Source organism: Eulemur rufifrons, chromosome 15 (genome assembly GCF_041146395.1).
Source record: "Eulemur rufifrons isolate Redbay chromosome 15, OSU_ERuf_1, whole genome shotgun sequence".
Classification (NCBI taxonomy): Eukaryota; Metazoa; Chordata; class Mammalia; order Primates; family Lemuridae; genus Eulemur; species Eulemur rufifrons.
The window spans coordinates 6,751,784-6,770,694 of NC_090997.1; the positions used below are offsets into that span (position 1 = coordinate 6,751,784).

The 18,911-nt window shown below is 40.3% G+C and overlaps 1 protein-coding gene and 1 pseudogene across 5 annotated transcripts in view; one reads left to right on the forward strand and one right to left on the reverse strand.

Annotated features, from left to right (window-relative positions):
* C15H6orf89 (chromosome 15 C6orf89 homolog) overlaps window positions 1-18,911 on the forward strand; it is a 39,433-nt gene that overhangs the window by 6,128 nt on the left and 14,394 nt on the right. For 2 of the 5 annotated variants that reach the window (XM_069488943.1, XM_069488942.1), the window contains exons 2-5: window positions 900-998; window positions 2,190-2,306; window positions 5,529-5,736; window positions 6,944-7,151. In XM_069488943.1, coding sequence (XP_069345044.1) covers window positions 5,548-5,736; window positions 6,944-7,151 — 397 coding nt within the window. In that variant the 5' untranslated portion in view covers window positions 900-998; window positions 2,190-2,306; window positions 5,529-5,547. The remainder of the gene's footprint in view (window positions 1-899; window positions 999-2,189; window positions 2,307-5,528; window positions 5,737-6,943; window positions 7,152-18,911) is intronic. The other 3 variants (XM_069488945.1, XM_069488941.1, XM_069488944.1) reach the window with 2 other exon arrangements.
* Window positions 2,369-2,652, reverse strand: LOC138395575 (general transcription factor IIH subunit 5 pseudogene; annotated as a pseudogene).

Sequence of the window (18,911 nt, forward strand, 5' to 3'; positions counted from 1 at the left end):
AGGTAAAGAGATTAGATTGCCATCAAGCCTCAGCTGATTTCACTTGGTCCCCTCATGCTTGATGCTTGGCCGTGACTTTGCGTTTGATTTTTTTTTTTTAAAGGACCAGAGTTTTTTTGTTGTTTAATTAACAACATATCCAACTACATGCCAGTAGTATTCCTCTAGTAAGGCAATAAAAATTGTCTCCAGACATCCCTGAGGGGCAGAATCTCCTCCGGTTTAGAGCCTCTGATCTAACGAAAACCAAAAGGAGGGCTCATTAGCAAGATCCCAAGGTACTCTTAGAAATATGACTAAGTTACTAGTAACTACCTTTTGGTTAACTTGGGAAATGTGTCAATCTCTGGGAAAAAGGATGTGCAGCTTGCAAAAATATATTCAGTATTGTAATATCATTCTGTACTTGAATTACCAAAAAAGAAAAAAACTTGTTTTTTGTAATATAAACTAGGAGTTTGATGAGATTTTTGTATGTATCAAAAGGGAGCAGAGGTTTATAAAGTTTACAGGACAGTCATCAAAAATGGTGATGGTTGATCCTCTTCGCCTCACCTGCACTTTTGTCCCCTTCAGGTTTCTCCCAAGAGCACACCAATGTCATGGTCTCTTCTGCCCCAGGGATACCTGCATGTGATCCCACCTCCCAACAGGCACACTTTACAATTTTTTACTGGAATTGTTTCTAGAATTCGTTTCTGGTCCTCTACTGAGTTTTAATGGATTTTGACTGGGTATTGTTGGATACATTATTATAATATATTTAAGTGAACATTATCCCTACTTTCTTAGGATGTTTTTGTTAATTTAAACAGGAAAATGCTATCTCTGGAATCACTGGTCACAAAACCAAGATGTGAAAAATATTGTAATAAGTTATCACTTTATTCTTTTTGCAGGAATCATTGTAGTCAATCACTTTCCAGTTCTCAGCCACTCAGTTGTGATCGAGGGATACATGGTTTCGGAACTGCCTGCTCAGAGTAGGAAGATACTTGGTAAGGGAGGCGGCCGGCATAATGATTAAAAGCACCAACCAACCCTGAAATCAGGCACCCTTGGGTTCACATCCTAGCATGTTATGAAACCTTTCTGAGCCTTAGTAAAGTCTGTGGACGTCTGTGAAATGAGATTAATCACATCTACCTTATGAGATCACAGCGGTTCACTGAGATAATGTTTCTAGAGTGTTTAGAACAGCATCTGGATACGGGTGGGAATAGGAATAAAAATGCAATTGGACATACGTCTTTAGTTTCTAATGAATTGAATTTTTCTCCTTCCTGAACTGTTCATAGACTCTTAGAATTTTGGAGCTGGAGGAGACTTTAAAAACTTCATAGCCTAGTGATCTTATTTTTTGGATGCGGAAATAGCCCAAGTAACTTAGCCAAAATAATTTCACTAGTGATTGGCAAAGCTTGAATGAAAACTCATCCCTCTTCTCTCCTAATCCAGTGCTACTTCCATTTTCCAGCTATAGCATTTAAATACAACTCTATGGAGAACCAAAAAGTCATTCTCGGCATGTATGGCAAATCATGCCCTGCTTCCTCCCTGTGGTGCCATGGCCGTGCACCACTGCACATCTCTGACTCGTTTGTGCCCAGTGATGTTCCTTAGGAGTAACTGGGAATTTTGTGATTACAAAATTAATATAGAAAAAGTTTGGAAAGTATGAAAAAGCACAAAGTAAATAAAAATCAGCTATAATCTCATTTCCCAGAGATCATCTACTCCTGACTTACTTGGAAATGCTACATCCTAACTTGTGGTTTTGTTTTGTGTGTTTTCTGTTCTTGTTGTTAGTGTAGCTCTTAATGCTTTGTAGACCCTCCTCTGGCTGCTAATCATAAATAGCTTAGTGAAAAGAGTGTGAAGTCTGTGTGAGGCTCAGGTGACAACTGACTGGTAGTCTCAGATAAGTCACTTCCTCACCTAGAAATCTGCTTTCTATAGATTTGCCTGTTCTTGACTTTTCATGTAAAGGGCAATCGTATAATAAGTAGTCTTTTGTGGCTGTCATCTTTCACTTAGCATGTTTTCAAGGTTCATCCATGTTGTAGCATGTATCAATACTGCATTCCATTTTACTGGGGTTTTTCAACATTTATATTTTAATAAAGGATAATAAGCCAAATTACAGCCAACTGTTAAAGTTTTTTTGTTTTTTGTTTTTTTAATTCTAGGGTGCAAAAAAAAGCAGTTCGGGGGGCTTATTTCTGGACAAATGATCCCTCGGTCTTTCCCATAGCAGGCTGCTAAGCAATCTTCTAAGTCTAATCAGTCACATATGATACTGAGTGGTGAGTCTTTCGAGTTTGCTGCTTATAATTCCTAAGTGCTAAGTGGTCAATATCTAGTATTTTCACTTCTGAGTAAGAGAAAAATCACTTTGGTCCGTTAATTCACCCACTCGCACCTGGAGGACATTAACCAACTCTGCTATTACAAAGACATGAGTTCCGTCAATGTCTTGCAAGGTGAACTTCTTCCCCAGGGCGTTGGACTCATCCAAGTATAGCAGAAACTGCTTCATGGCGGGATCGCTTTCTTAAGCACTCCTTTCAAGATGTTGACTATCTTTTCCCTGTCAGAAGGTGCGGATGACCTCAAGAATGCTCCGCCCACAGACCCAGCTGTGCCTCCCATTTTATTGTTCAATAATATTGCATTATATGGATATACCACATTTTGTTTATCATTTATCAGTTCTTGAACATTTGAGTTGCTTCCATTTTGGTGCTAAATAATACTGCTATGAACATTTGCATTCAAGTTTTTGTGTGGACATATTTTCAGTTCTCTTGGGTACGTACCTAGGAGTGGAATTGCTGGGTCATGTGGTAACTATGTTTAACTTTTTGAGGAACTGTCAAACTGTTTTCCACAGTGGCTGTACCATTTTATATTCCCACCGGCAGTGTATAAGAGTTCCAGTTGCTCCATGTCCTCACCAACACGTATTATCTGACTTTTTGGTCATAGCTATCCCAGTGGATGTGAAATGGTATCTGATTGTGGTTTTGATCTGCATTTTTCTGATGGCTAATGATGTTTAGTACCTTTTTATGTGTTTATTGGCCATTTATATTAATGCATCTTTTCTGGAAAAATGGCTATTCAAATCCTTCATCTATTTTTGATTAGATTATTGGTCTTTTTATTAATGTTGATGATTTGTAAGAATTCTTGCTGTATTCTCTATACTACCCTCTATCACATATATGATTTGCAAATATTTTCTCCCATTCTGTGGGTTGTCGTTTCACTTTCATAATGGTATCATTTCAGGTACAAAAGTTTTTTATTTTGATGAAGTCCAATTTATTTTTTCTTTTGCTCCTTGCTCTTTTGTGTTGTGTCTAAGAAGCCATTGTTTAATCCAGTATCATGAAGCTTTTCCCTTATATTTTCTTCTAAGAGTTTCATAGTTTTGGCTCATAAGTTTAAGTATTTAATCCATTTAGATTAATTTTTGTGTATAGTGTAAAGAAAGGTCCGACTTCATCCTTTTACATGTGCATATCCAGCACCATTTGTTGAAAATACATGTTTTTAAATTACACTTGGGTCTCGGTATAGTCAAGGGGTTGGTTCTGGGACCCCCGAATATATCTGAATCTTCAAATACTCAAGTCCCGCATTCAGTTCTGGGGAACCCACCTATACAAAAAGTTGGCCCTCTGTAGGTACAGATTTTGTGTCCTGCGAATACTGTATTTTCGATCCTCATTGGTTGAAAAAAATGCATGTATAAGTGGGCCCATGCAGTTCAAACCAGTGTTGTTCGAGGCCCAACTGTAGTTTGCACCATCCCTTTATCTGAATGTGGGGGGGTTCCTCCCTTCCTCCCCCAGTTCCTCAAAGTCTAGATTGCATACCTGTTATTCTACCATTAGAAGTCTTCTGATTCCGATCGAATTGATGTGGGTTAAGGCCCAGGTATAAGCATTTATGAAAAGCTCACTAGGTTATTCCAATGTGCAGGCTAGGTTAAGACCTAATGAACTACAGGTTTAAACAGGACCAAAGAGAAGGAGTCGTTGGGAGGCACACTGCCAGCAGAGATGTGCTGATGTGTGTGCTGAGTTGTGGCATTTCAGGCCTCCTTTTCTCTGCTGGAGCAACGTGGTGGTTGTCCTCTACCCTACAGGTGGCAGCATCTCCTTGCTGAAAGAATACACGTGTACCATGTCGGTGCTTTTTAAGGTTAGGAGTGAAGCATGTGAAATAAGGGGACTCCTCTGTATTTAAGAAAGACAAAAACCTAGTAGAAGAGAGCATACACACTAAGCACTGTTCGTCCTCCTGTAAATGAGAGATAGTATTGTTCTGTAACACAAGCACTTTTTAAAAAGAACTATTTAATTTTATTTTACAAATGGTACAGAGAGACCTCTACTTTGCCATTTTAGTTGTTACCTTTTATTTTAGGGGCACGGTGAAATAATCTGGCTTTAAAATAACTGCAAACACAAATTAAATTTTGAAATTCATAGATCTTAGATCTTTTAAGTATATAAAATACAAATAAAATGTCCTTTATTGTCTGAAATCATATCTGTGGAAAAGCATGAGGATGCAAGCTGCACGGTCTGAAGAGCTTCCATGCCATGGTTTTGTATTATCTGGAATCCTTACACTGACAAGAACAAAGCTTAGTAGCTTGCTTCCCCCAGTAAATCTCACCTTCAGTGATCGGTTTCCCCTCTCGTGTTGCTAAAAGGTGTGTCTGATATAATTGGAAAGAAATAATTGAGCAACGACACTATCCATATTACATTTTTTTTAATTTTTAGTAAATTACCAGTAACAGGTCTCCTATGGTTAGTTTCAGAAATCTTTCTGGATGCCTGTAGTGCTGCAGAGTGCCAATAGGATTCATTGTGCTCTAGACTTTTTTTTTTTTTTTTTTTTTTTGAGACAGAGTCTCACTCTGTTGCCCGGGCTAGAGTGAGTGCCGTGGCGTCAGTCTAGCTCACAGCAACCTCAAACTCCTGGGCTTAAGCGATCCTACTGCCTCAGCCTCCCGAGTAGCTGGGACTACAGGCATGTGCCACCATGCCCGGCTCATTTTTTGTATATATATATTTTAGTTGTCCATATAATTTCTTTCTATTTTTAGTAGAGACGGGGTCTCACTCTTGCTCAGGCTGGTCTCAAACTCCTGACCTCGAGCGATCCACCCGCCTCGGCCTCCCAGAGTGCTAGGATTACAGGCGTGAGCCACCACGCCCGGCCTGTGCTCTAGACTTGTGCTCAGAATGTTTAGGAACCAGTGCTGGTCTGTAAACTGTTACTAGCCCACAATTAAGTAACATTTAAAAACTTGTATAGCAATTTGACATTGTCTCAGCATATTCATTATGTTTTATAAAAGTATTGGTCTGCAGTGGATTGGGAAAAACACAAAACTGGTCCTTCCCCTCAGATGGTCAAGAAACACTGTTCTAAAGAAAGTAGTATCTTTGAGGAGGAAGTACTTAAACCATCTTTCTTTTTTACATTTATTTTCTCTCTCTCAGGGATTTTATATTGGAAGACATGGATCTTGCTGCCAATGAGCTCAGCATTTATGACAAACTTTCTGAGACTGTTGATTTGGTGAGACAGACAGGCCATCAGTGTGGCATGTCAGAGAAGGCAATTGAAAAATTTATCAGGCAGCTCCTGGAAAAGAATGAGCCTCAGAGGGGGCCACCCCAGTATCCTCTCCTTATAGCTATGTATAAGGTAATGATATATTCTGGCTTAGAAATCACTTAGAGCACAAACTGTTCAACATTCTTCCCAAATATTATTGTTGCCTGATTCCACCATTGAGTATTGTTTTTTCTGTGAATAAATTGGCCTTTGTTCTTGTTACCATGTGTTACTAGGAAATTTGACTATGTTGTTAATGTCTTAGATGAAAGCTGTGTATTTATAATTAACACATTGACTGCCACACTAGAAAAAAAAATTTTTTTCCTTGGGCCCGTGGTGTTTTATTATGAAGAAAGAAGAAAAACCTCAAAAACAAAACCATCCTTTTTAATTTAATGAAAAATTTGTTATTTTTTTATTGTTTTCTGTGTGTAAGTTGTATGCAATTAAATTGTCAATATTAATTATAACAATAAGAACATCAACAAGTAAGATTTTCATAAACCAACTTCGGGGTTTTGTCCAGGGGGCCACCCCTCACGTGACATGTATGCCACAGCATGGCAGCGTGAGTTGCCTGCGCACTACACAGCTCCCAGGGTAAAGAGATGTGTGAGTTACGTATGTTTCACAAGGCCCTGACTCAAAACTAGCTTGAGTTGAGTATAACTCACATGATAGTTAATGTGTTAAACTCTATTTGTGTGTATTTTTTAATAGTGGACATAGCTCCTTATTGTATCGCAAAAGCTTGGTGAGCCTTGCAGTCCTTATAGCTCTCAAGTTTTTTTTTTTTTTTTTTTTTTGAGACAGAGTCTCGCTTTGTTGCCCGGGCTAGAGTGAGTGCCGTGGCGTCAGTCTAGCTCACAGCAACCTCAAACTCCTGGGCTTAAGCGATCCTCCTGCCTCAGCCTCCCGAGTAGCTGGGACTACAGGCATGCGCCACCATGCCCGGCTAATTTTTTGTATATATATATTTTAGTTGTCCATATAATTTCTTTCTATTTTTAGTAGAGACGGGGTCTCGCTCTTGCTCAGGCTGGTCTCGAACTCCTGACCTCGAGCGATCCACCCGCCTCGGCCTCCCAGAGTGCTAGGATTACAGGCGTGAGCCACCGCGCCCGGCCAGCTCTCAAGTTTTAAATGCTTCCAGAAGTGAATGTAAATGGCTTGTTTATGAAAGTGGATTAGTTCTTAAGACACATTGGAAATAGAAGAGGCCTGTTTCTTTCTTGGCATTAAGTATTTTGTTTGCTGGGACAGTTATTAATGCCTTTCCTGTGTTTTCTCGTAGGTCCTCGTAACCTTGGGATTAATCTTGCTCACTGCCTACTTTGTGATTCAACCTTTCAGCCCATTAGCACCTGAACCGGTGCTTTCTGGAGCTCCTGCCTGGCGCTCACTCGTCCATCACATTCGGCTGATGTCCTTGCCCATCACCAAGAAGTACATGCCAGAAAATAAGGGAGTTCCTGTTCGTGATGAGAACAGACCCTTTCCAGGTAGAATGCTGCATTTATTATTTATCAGATACAGTTTTCTTGACAGTATATGAGGGGGAAAAGCAATAACATTTATTGATACCCAAGGAGAGACACCTTCCCTATATTGTCTCATTTAATTCAGTTCCACTAAAACTCTGCGGGATGAGCTTTCTTATCTCCATTTTCCTGGACTGAGAAACTGAGACTCAGATTAAGAAATTTACCAGAGAAACACATCTGCTGGAGCCAAATTCAGAACACGCATGGTAGGGATGAGTGTTTGCCCAGGAGGTTTTGACTGTATCTTTCTCTCTCCTTTTCTCTCCTGTGATCCCTATCCATAATGGATGTTTAAGAAATAGCTGTTGACTTATTGAAAGCATCTGAGTCCAGCTTGCTTTTAACCAGATCTTTTACTAGTCTTTGGCCTATTGAGCTAGGTTTTTGTCTAAGTATATCCCACTCTTTCAATTTAATCTTTCTCTCTGTCACAGCTCACTTAATTTAGTGCTCAAAAGTGTATCAATTTTGCCAGTAAGTTGAATTTAAGAAACACTTAGGTTTAGTCACAGTGCATCAGTGGCAGCGTAGGAATTCGTGGTCTGACAGACCATTAGAGGGATTTCTGTTTGAGAATAATGTAACATGTGATAAGACATGAAGTTTACTTTTTGAGAAAGACTAGAGGGATATTATTTTGATGATGTTTATTTGTCCATATTGGAGGAATATGTACATTAATATTACAAATGGATTATAGAACTTTTTGTATAACCATGTTCTGAAACCTTTAGGATCCAGCATAACTTTTAGAAAATATGTTTTCAGAAACATTTACTAGTTTAAGCTTTATTTTTTATTTTTACTTATTTAGTTTTTTTTGTGACAGTCTCACTCTGTGGCCCCAGCTAGAGTGCAGTGGCATCATCATGGCTCACTGCAGTTTAAAACTCCTAGGCTCAGGCGATCCTCCTGCCTCAGCCTCCCTTGTAGCTGGGACTACAGGTGTGTGCCACCGTGCCCAACTAATTTTTTTTCTATTGTCTTTTTAGTATAGATGGGGTCTCATTCTTGCGCAGGCTGGTCTTGAACTCCTGAGCTCAAGCAATCTTCCCGCCACCTTGGCCTCCCAGAGTGCTAGGATTACAGGACTGAGCCAAGGCACCCAGCCCAGTATAAGCTTTATAATCATAAGGCTTCTTTATACCAAGACCTAATCAGTCATAAAAATCATCCATTGGGTTGGGTTTCCTTTGAAAGATATTTTTGTCCATTTGAGGAAAGCATGGAAAAATTTCCGAAATTATATCAAAATCAAAGGAAGGGAACATTGTAAGATAATTCATTTTTTTAAAAAAAATCAACAGCTCATATATTTAGTTCTTAAATTCCGGATATAACTTCCTAGTATTTATTGGGAAGGTTGTTTTTGAAACGTCATACAGAGCTCAAAAATGAAGTTTCCAACCCCTACCAGGAGGGTCCAGAGCATTTGGAGGAAAAACTCACAGAAACTTGTCAGTTAGGCCAGGCTGTGCTGCTTCCTCAGACACGTCAGTGTCCTTTCCTGACTGTCTTCCCTTCACAGCCTCCTTAATGACAACTTCTACTCTTTGGCACATGGATGAAGTAAGCAGAACCTGGTCGATGGCGTCACTTTCTTCCCCCTGTTGTGTAGAGCGAATCTCCATAGACTGTTGAGTTGCAGCAGGGGATAGCCAGTGGACAACGATTGCTCCTTCTCTAAATCATAGTTTAAAAAATTCAAGAAACATTAGTGTCTTGTCAACAAGCCAGATTATTTGGTCCACTTCAGATTAATATTTTGCCTTGCAGATGGAAATAAAATGAGTCCTTGGAGCTGAGCTCAGTGGTTAAGGAGAGAGGGCATTGGAAGGGTGTGGTTTCAGCTCTTTAATGTTGTTGATGCTATTAAAGTGCTGTTTTTACTTATAAATGTGGACATTGATGCACCATATTTTCCTATTTGTGATAATTCTGGGAAGCTGTAGACATGTAAAACTAATTGTTTTGCATAGCATTTGGAAGAAAAATTATGAATGCATAATGAAATGAAGGGTAAATAGAAACACATGGGGGAGAATTAGGTGCAACAACTGGGAACTTCTGAGCCTGTGAGAGGCCTATAAGACAGTGGGAAAAATGAAAATATGCCTTTTTTCTTTTCTTTTTTTTTTTTTTTTTTTTGAGAAAGAGTCTCACTCTGTCATCCAGGCTGGAGTACAGTGGCGGGATCATAGCTCACTACAGCCTCAAACTGCTACGATCCTCGTACCTCAGCCACCGAAGTAGCTAGGATGACAGGTGCACGCCACCATGCCTGGCTAATATATCATTTTTAATGTCCTGGTACCAAAAAACAACTTCCTCAAGTTAGGATTACTTAGCAGTACATTTAAAATAAATGCAGGGGAGAATGGCATGGCAGATTCACCAACGGAAACCCGCTGAGCGTATTGTTTCCTTAACTGCTGGCCTGTCTGACCTCCCGGGGTCATCTGGTGCTCCTTGCAGTGGCGCCTTGGGAATGACTGGAGGCGGCTGGAGCCTTGGTGACGGAGTAGAGGCACTACCACCAACGGTCAGGGGTTTTCTCCTGACCCTACCTGGGGGGCAAAAAGGCAGCAGAAGTGGGGTTCTTGTCTAGATTTCAGCCTTGGGTAGGAAATCCTGCCCCTGAATCCTCTTGATGAGGAGAATGAAGTGACTTTGCAGTGAGTCATATAAACATCTCACTCTATAGCAAAAAATAAGTAAATAAGCTGATACTTATTTAGTATTCACCAGGTAACAGACCCTATTGAAGGGACTTTCCATATGTTGGCTCATTTAATCTTTGCAACATCCCTGTGAGGTAGTTTGAGGTTTTGTGCCCATTTTACAGATGAACACACCGAGGCATAGTAAAGTTAGGTCTCTTGCCCAGGGTCCCAAGGCTATTAAGTCATAGAGCCACGATTTGAACTCAGGCATCTTCAGAGTCTGAGCTCTTAACTCTGTTGAGAGTAGTTTGTAGCTATGTCGTGACCTGAAGAGTCGAGCTTTAAGTTTGAATTTGGAGTCCTACACTCTTCTTTCTCTCAGATCATCGGATACTGTCTCTCTCAGCTCCCTAGGCCCTGAAGAGACAGAGTTCTTTCTGGCTGATACTGCAGTTCCAAAGATAAATGGCCGTTCCAAGCTATTGGCCGTTTAGAATTTCCCTGCACTGGTCTTTTCCTGAGCATTCAGCCCAGCTCCTGCTCTCAGTCTGCACCCTATGAGTAATGTTCGACTTAGTCCGTTCTCTTACTGACCCACAGTTTGCCCTCCACAGTCACATTCTTATTTCTTTCTTTCCTCCTGGCCTCCTATCTTTATATCCACTTTGCTCCTGCCAGCTGTCCTCTTGGCTTTTACCATTTCCATGGAATCATTAAGTCTTGGAACTAAAAAGGACCTTTAGAGTTAATCTAGTATTTATTCCCATTTTATAAAAGAAGAAACAGGCCAGGAGAGGTGAAGGAACTTTCTTACCCAGATGAAAGTGGCGAAATAGCATTTGAACCTTAGTTTCTTAACTCTAGTCTAGCATTCTGTCCCTTCTGTCACACTTACTGCCTGCCGTCACTGCCCTCAGCCAAGCCAGGTGCCAGCATGTTAAACCCAATTATTTTGTTTGCAATTGTTTTGTGACATTTTCTGGTCACTTTTAAATTAAAACACGCATTTATACTGAGGAAGCCTGGGGTAGCTCTCACATGTAGTGAGAAGGTATGCGTCTGTACTGCTCAGTTAGAGCTTTATGCATCCATGGGCCTTCAAGGAAAGGATGAAGGGCACGCAGCAGCAGCAGCCAGGACTTTGGGGAGTAACAAATCAGTCATCGACTTACAGCTAAGGGCGTAGTCTGTCTTAAAGAGTCCAGGCCAGTGCCCGAAGATGAAATGCCTGGCCCTCAAGGAGTATCTTACTCTTTTGTTTGCAAAATAAGCTTAGCTTCCGTGATAAGACCAGCTATGTCAAGCACTTACTGTATACCAGGCACTGTGCTATGTGCTTTATATTCATTTCTCAGTCTTTGCAACAGTAACATAAGGTAGATACTATTTTATGTCTATTTGAAAGATGAGGAAACTGATGTACAAGGGGATTGAGTAACTTACCTAAAGTTACTTACCTAAATTTTACAGAAAAATTTTTGTATAAGTGAGAACTCATGAAAATAGATAGACTCTTTCGTTTGGAGTTGTTCAGATACGTTGCTTCCTGGAAGTAAGGCAATTGGCGAAATGATTTCTTGGGCTCCTTCCATCCCTACAGTGTATGAAAATGGCTCTGGGCATGCTGCCACCCATGCAGGGGACCTGGCAAAAGCCACTTCCAGGCTTTCCCCCGCCTCATGCCCAGGATACTGGAAGAGGTGCTATGCAAAATGAGCTCCTGGAGAGCAACCTGGTTAAATACTGAGCACAGGCCAGTGAAAGTCATGGGAACTTTGTCTCGGGCTTTGCAGGCTTTTCTTGGGTATATTTCTAATATAAGAAATCATGAGGTTTTATTTATTTTGAAGTTTCTATGAATCCAGATAGCTCATTTGATTTTTCTCCCCATGGACTTGATTCTATAGTTAAAGCTTCTGGTTCGTTAGCCTCCCTTTTTTCCTTCCTCCCTCCCTTCCCTCCCCGCCCAACTCATTCATTCATTCAGTGAATGTTTACTGAGACTCTGCTATATGCCAGACACTGTTCTCAACAGAGCAGGGAACAAAACAGACAGACAAACCTCTGCTCTTGTAGAGCTAGTCTTGGCTTTTTCCCTTTCTTTCTTCCCTATCCTTTTTACCCAGAGGGAGTTTTTGGTCCTGGAAAGAAATCTTTTTTTTCTTTTTTCCAGGTTATTAATCTGTGTAAAAGGACTCTCCCCACTAAGAATTCCGGGGTATGTTATGGCTATCCACAGTGAACGAGCCTAAGTGAGTTTTCTTTGTAAACAACTCTCAGGCACCACGAAGTCTCCTGATGGGTCAGACGTTGGCCCACCCACTTTTCTGCAGAGTGCCCAACTTGTAAAGATGGGTGGGAGGGTACAGTTTCTGTACTTTGACTTCAAGGCTCTATTTTGTCTGAGAGACCGTTTTTGACATCTCAAATAGTGAAATGGTTCCACATGATGGTAAGAATTTAGAATATAGGTCATGAGCTTTACTGAACTCTAATGTAGAGAGTTTCTCTTCTCTGTTACACTTTTTAAATTATCATTATAATTATTTAAAATAGCTGGTATAGGAGGATATCTGTAGTAAGGAAGCCTTGGAAATTCAAAGAAAGATAGGAAGTTGCTATGTAACTTCCACTGTCCTTTCCGTCTGGTGCTGCGGGCAGAGTGAATAGAGCAGAGGAGGGTTGGGAAGAAGTGAGATGCAGCATATTAGGTTGAAGAGAAGTTGTGACCAGGGTGGCACGGAATAGTCTGGCTGTGTGCTATTGGCTGTTTTCCAGGATAAGATTTCATTCACTTTGCGGCTTGATGGCTCCAGCCAGTTGTCTAGAGAACACGTCAGACAAAACCTTTTCAGATAGTTGGAGGCCAGGCTGGCGTCTAGCCACACCTCTCTCTGTTGTCAGGGATTCTGTGGGACGGGGCGGATGAGCCCACACCACACCCCCCTGCCCAGTCTACTGCCCACCCATTGCTCAGTCTTTCCACCAAATACAAGCACGTTCTTTATCTACCTTGATGGTCTCAAGGCTGCAGAGAAATCAGAAGTAGTTCTTTCTCTTGGGGTTTGGGCTCCCTTAATTCAGATGGACGGCATGAGCTCTACCCCATCTTGGTGATCCCTTTTCCTCATCGTTTTCCCTCTTTGCTGGCCCCTAGCCTGGCCACGGTGCCTCTGCTCCTGCCAAGCACCTCTCCAGGGGCCTGTCTTCTGAGATGACTGAGCTCTTCATTTCAAAGTTGATAGTTTTGGCTTCAGTTTTCATGATCTTCAAAGACATTTTTACTTGGAAGATACATAAAATACAGATATACAAAGACAATAAAGAGATACAAGATTTTGATTTTTAAAAAATACTTTTAATCAAGTAAAATTTCTCACCTCTATCCTTCTAACTCTTCTACTCAAGCAACTGCTAGTATACATCCTTTTGGTATTCAACCTTCTCAATTTTTCCGTGTTTATACAGTTAAATATACTTAGAATATATAAATATAAAATACTTTTTCAGTTCACACACACAAAAAAAGGGCTCATGCACATATTTTTAGCTAGACACATTGAATTAGTTTCTAAGGCTACGAAAACAAAGTGCCTCAGGCTGAGTGGCATGAAACAACAGAAATTCATTATCTCACGGTTGTGAAGTCTGGAATTCTGTAATGAAGGTGTTGGTAGGGCCACGCTCCCTGTCAAAGACTCTAGGGAAGAATCCTTCCATGTCTCTTCCAGTGTCCCGTGGTTGCTAGCGATTCTTGGCATTCCTTGGCTTGTGGGAGTATCCCTCCAGCCTCTGCCTTCATCTTCACGTGGCTATCCTCCTTCTGTGTGCGTGTCTGTGTGTGTTCTCTTCTGATAAGGATATCATTTAGACTGGATTTGGGGCTCATTCTATTTCAGTATGACCTCATCTTAATTACGTCTGCAAAGACCCCATTTCCAAAGAAGGCTACATTCTGAGGTTCCAGGAAAGACATGAAATTCTGAGGCTATTAAACCCCAGTATACACATTTTTGAGAACTTTATATTATTCCATTCTGTTGAATATTCCATAGTTTAACCAGTTTCCAGGGGAGGGGTTTGTTTTGTTTTGTTTTTGCTGTTAGAAAAAAATGCACCTGGGACAAACATATGCATATATCTTTATGCATGTACTATTATTTCTATAAGGTATATCCTTAGAAGTAAAGTAGCTGGGTCAAAGGGCATGTACATTTTAAACTTTAATAAATACAATCAAATTGTTTTCATAAACTTATACCAGCTTATAATTTCATTAACACTATATATTGAGCATCAGCGGATGTTATCACTGTTTTGCCAGTTAGAAAACTGAACAATAATATCTCATTTCAAGTTGCATTTCTTTGATGATTAGTGGAATTGGATGTCTTTTCATCTGTTTTATAGGCAATGTATATTTACTTTTCTATGAATTACTTGTTCATATTATCTTGCCATCTAAAACTTTCTTATCAAATAGAAGCTCATTATATATTAGAGATATTAATTCTTTGCCTCTTATGTGCAGGTATTGGTCAAATCTGTCTATTTTTTCTTTGTGGCATTTTGGTATGTGTCTTGCTTAGGAAGCCTTCCTTGCTTCCAAGATTATAAAAATTGGCCGGGCGCGGTGGCTCACGCCTGTAATCCTAGCACTCTGGGAGGCCGAGGCGGGTGGATCGCTCGAGGTCAGGAGTTCAAGACCAGCCTGAACAGGAGTGAGACCCCGTCTCTACTAAAAATAGAAAGAAATTATATGGACAACTAAAATATATATATACAAAAAATTAGCCGGGCATGGTGGCGCATGCCTGTAGTCCCAGCTACTCGGGAGGCTGAGGCAGTAGGATCGCTTAAGCCCAGGAGTTTGAGGTTGCTGTGAGCTAGGCTGACGCCATGGCACTCACTCTAGCCCGGGCAACAGAGTGAGACTCTGTCTCAAAAAAAAAAAAAAAAAAAAAAAAGATTATAAAAATTATCCCCTGTGTTTTCCTCTGGTTATTTATTTTTGTTTCTTGGTTTTTCTGAGACCAGGTCTCACTATGTTGCCCAGGCTAGACTCGAACTCCGAGGCTAAGCGATCTACCCACTTCAGCCTCCCAAGTTAACTGGGACTATAGGTGTGTGCCACTATCCTGGCTCTTCTAGTTATTTTTTAAATTTTGTTTTATCTATTTACATCTCTAATATAGAATGTATTTCATTATATAGTGAAAGGTAGAGATCTGATTTTATTTTCTTTCGTGTAGATGGTCACTTGTTCCAATATGATTTCCTTAATTCATCTTTTCCTCACTGAATTAAAATCTACCTTTACTGTGAATTAAATACTCATATATATACTGGATCTGTTTCCACACCCTTTTTCTGTTTTATTAAGCTTTTTGACTCTCTCTATATATTTGCTCTCTGTAGCGGAAATATATATAGCTTCCTCTGTAAAAACATAGAGTTGGTTCTCATTCTCGGTGGTAGTTATGCTCTGTAAAGTCCCTGAGAACACTGAACCAGTGAACACTGAGTCATTCCCTTTAGGGGAAATACAGGGTCAGGCTCCTGCAAGCCTTTGCCACATTTTCATCAACCAGTCAATTCACAACTTTGTTTGAGGTATGTCTGTGTTTAAAGGTACCTTATTTAATATATATTGTTGATTCATTAACATTAAACTCACAGTCAACAGCACTATAACTCATGCCTGAACAAAATGGATCTAACACACATACTTTCTCTGTGAGGCATATCACTGCCTTTCACTTTTAGGAACACCAGACAGCACTTCAGCAGTACACATGGGGCCTTTTTTAAAAATTAACAAATTTTATTTTTTAGAGAAGTTTTGGATTCACAGCAAAATTGAGTGGGGAAAGGACAGAGAGTTCTCCTATACCCTCTGACCCCCACACATGCACAATCTCCCATGAGGGCCATTTTAAACAGCAAAATCACCATCAAAAAGCACAAGAATGTGAAAAAATATGGCACTAAACAGATAATGAAAAAGACACTTGTTTACAGTATGAGAAATGAAACAAAAAGGCAGAACATTGCCTTGTTCCACCCCACCTGGGATTTGCTGCTCTGTGGATGACTGCAAAAGACTTGCGAGGATTGATTTGGAGGTAAATTCACAAATAGGAATCTATGAATAATGAGGATTGATTGTACTGTTTTAATTATAGTAGATTTATAGAATGGTTTAGTATCTGGTAAAGCAAATCCCTTATTTCTTTTCAAGAATTTACTGTTACAACTCTTAAAATTTAGTAATAGAAAGACAACCTGATTAAAAATGGACAAAGGATTTGAATAGACATTTCACCAAAGAAGGTATACAGATGACCAATATGCACATGAAAAGATGCTCAAATTCATTAGGCATCAGGAAATGCACACCAAAACCACAAAGAGATGCCACCTCATACCCTCGAGAATGGCTGTGCTAAAAAAGACAATAACAGTTGTTGGCAAGGACATGGAGAAAGTGGAACATACGCTGCTGGTGGGAATGTAAAAAGGTGCAGCTGCTTTCAAAACAGTTTGGCAGTTTCTCAAAAAGTTAAACGTAGAGTTAACCATGTGACCTAGTAATTCCACTTCTAGGTATATCCTCGAGAGCTGAAAATGTGTCCATACAAAAACTTGTACACAAATGTTCATAGGAGCACTATTCATAGTAGCCCCAAAATAGAAACAACCCAATGTCCATCAGCTGATGAACAAATAAACAAAATGTGGTGTATCCATACAATGGAATATTGCTCAGCGATAAAAAAAACTAATACGTGCTACAACAGGGATGAACCTTGAAAACATTATGCTAAACATTATGCAATATATGGCCTGACACAAAAGGCCACATATTGTATGATTCCATTTTTGTGAAATATCAGAATAGGCAAATCCATAGCGAATGAAATAGGTTAGGAGCTGCTTAGGGCTGGGGGAGAGGAGTTGGAATGGGAAGTGCCTGCCAGTGGGTACAGGGTTTCTTTTTGGAGTAATGAAAATGTTTTAAATTAAGACAGTGGTGATGGTTGTACAACTGTGAATATACTAAAACCTACTTACTGAATTGTACATTTTAAATGGGCAAATTTTACAATATGTGAATGTTATTTCAATAAAGCTGTTTTTTAAAAATCCATTGTCTACACAGAGAAAGTAGAATAATGCTGTTTCCCTCCAGCCCTGCCTTCCTCATGCCCCACATGGAGACAGCCTCGAGCCTTCTGGTAGCCCATGAGCAGGCAGAGGTGAGGGCCTCGGGCCCATCGTTTGCCCAGAGTCTATCACATACAGCTCCTACTGTGTTCTCTGGCCCTGTGCCTGAGGGCAGCGCCCTCCATAGATTTTAAGCAGTGACTATGCTCCATAATTCATTTGTATTACCAGCATGCCTTTAATTTGAGCAGGGGACAGATAGCCTGTTACTATTCCACTCATTTACTCTTCTAGATGAACTTTAGAATCCAGTTGTGCGGTTGTCACAGCCCCACCCCTATCTTCACTCATAGAAACGCTGATGTGATTCTAAGTTGTATTAAGTTTATATATAGTATGTGGTTTGGGGGAGACTTTATAGTTATTCTTCCCCCTCACCCCAGGATCATAGCATGGTATGTTTCTTTCTTTATTCAGATCTTATTTTATGTCCTTCAGTAAAGTTTTATAGTTTTGCCTTTCTTACTAAATTTATAGCTGGTTATGAATGAGATCGTTTTCCATTTCAGCTTTTAACTGATTTTGGCTAGTAGAGTAAGAAAGCCTTTGATTTTTATGTATCTAGATATCTGTACTTGTATTCTACCCCCTTATTAAATTCTCTTTTTAGTACTAACATTTTTTTACTTGAGTGTCTTAGACTTTCAGGAAATACTACCCCAAGTTTTTCTCTTAGTTTCTTATTCATGCTTTCTTTTTCTTTCTTAATTTTCCTTCATTAGGTTTTCTTCCTCCACCTGCTTTTTAAGCCATCTCCATTCTTGGTAATCCCAAGGATACCTAAAGCTCAGAATAAAATTAAAATTAAATAAATTACAGTTAAAATAATTCTCCCTACTCTTGGGTCCGGAGCTGCTTGCTGGCAGCCCATGCACCTTGGTACAAATGAGAGGAAGGTGCTGCTTTCTCCTGGTGCTTTTCTCTCGTCTCTTGGGAAAATTGTCGTAATTGACCGATTCTGGTGGACTACAACACATTACTACAGAAAAATGTCATAATAAATCTGCAGATCTCCGATATCTACCATGTTGATGCTGCTCTCTACACAAACATTCGTGGTAGTACTGCTCAGGTCTGTAGATTTCATCACCACTGCTTCTAGAGCCCACCCTTTCTTTCTAATCCCACTGCCTCAGTCTTTATGTTTCACTCATCATCACAGTATAACCCTCTTCTCCCCCGAAAAGGGCAAAACCAAAACAAAGCAGGTCTTCCTCTTCCCAGCCTCTCTCTTTGAGCACCCTAATCACAATCCAGAATAATCTTCCTAGAATGTCGTAAAACCCCTGCTCAGAAGCCTCTCGTGGTCCCTCATTTTGTTCTCAGTGGAGCCAGACATACCTCACGCCCTGGAAACCCCAGCACAGTCTGCAGCCACTGTTTCCACACCGCCACCCTGCCATGTCTGGCATCCCCCACGCTCTTCTCGCCACACTCGGGCACCTCTGGAACTTCCTGTCGCCTCTAACTTTCAGTTTGTTCATTCGTAAAACGGGAATAGTGGTGCCTCCTCGGTAAACGATGTCACATGGGAAAGTGTCTAGCACAGGGCCTGACACTTCGCGCATTAGCCTCCTCCCCCTTCCCCTTCTCCTGCAAGTATTTTGGAAACTGAAATGTTGTATAATTGTAACATGTTGTTATGATTATTTATGCCTCATTGTATGTTCATTACCATAGTTCTTGTATATTGGCAAGAATTCATCATATTTGACCGTCATAAATAACATTTGAAAATATTGGAGAAGAAAAAAAACGTACACCTTTGCAGCCCCAGTGTGCCACCGAAACAGGTGGCACTAAAGGGTCTTGCCGTGGCCCTGGAGGC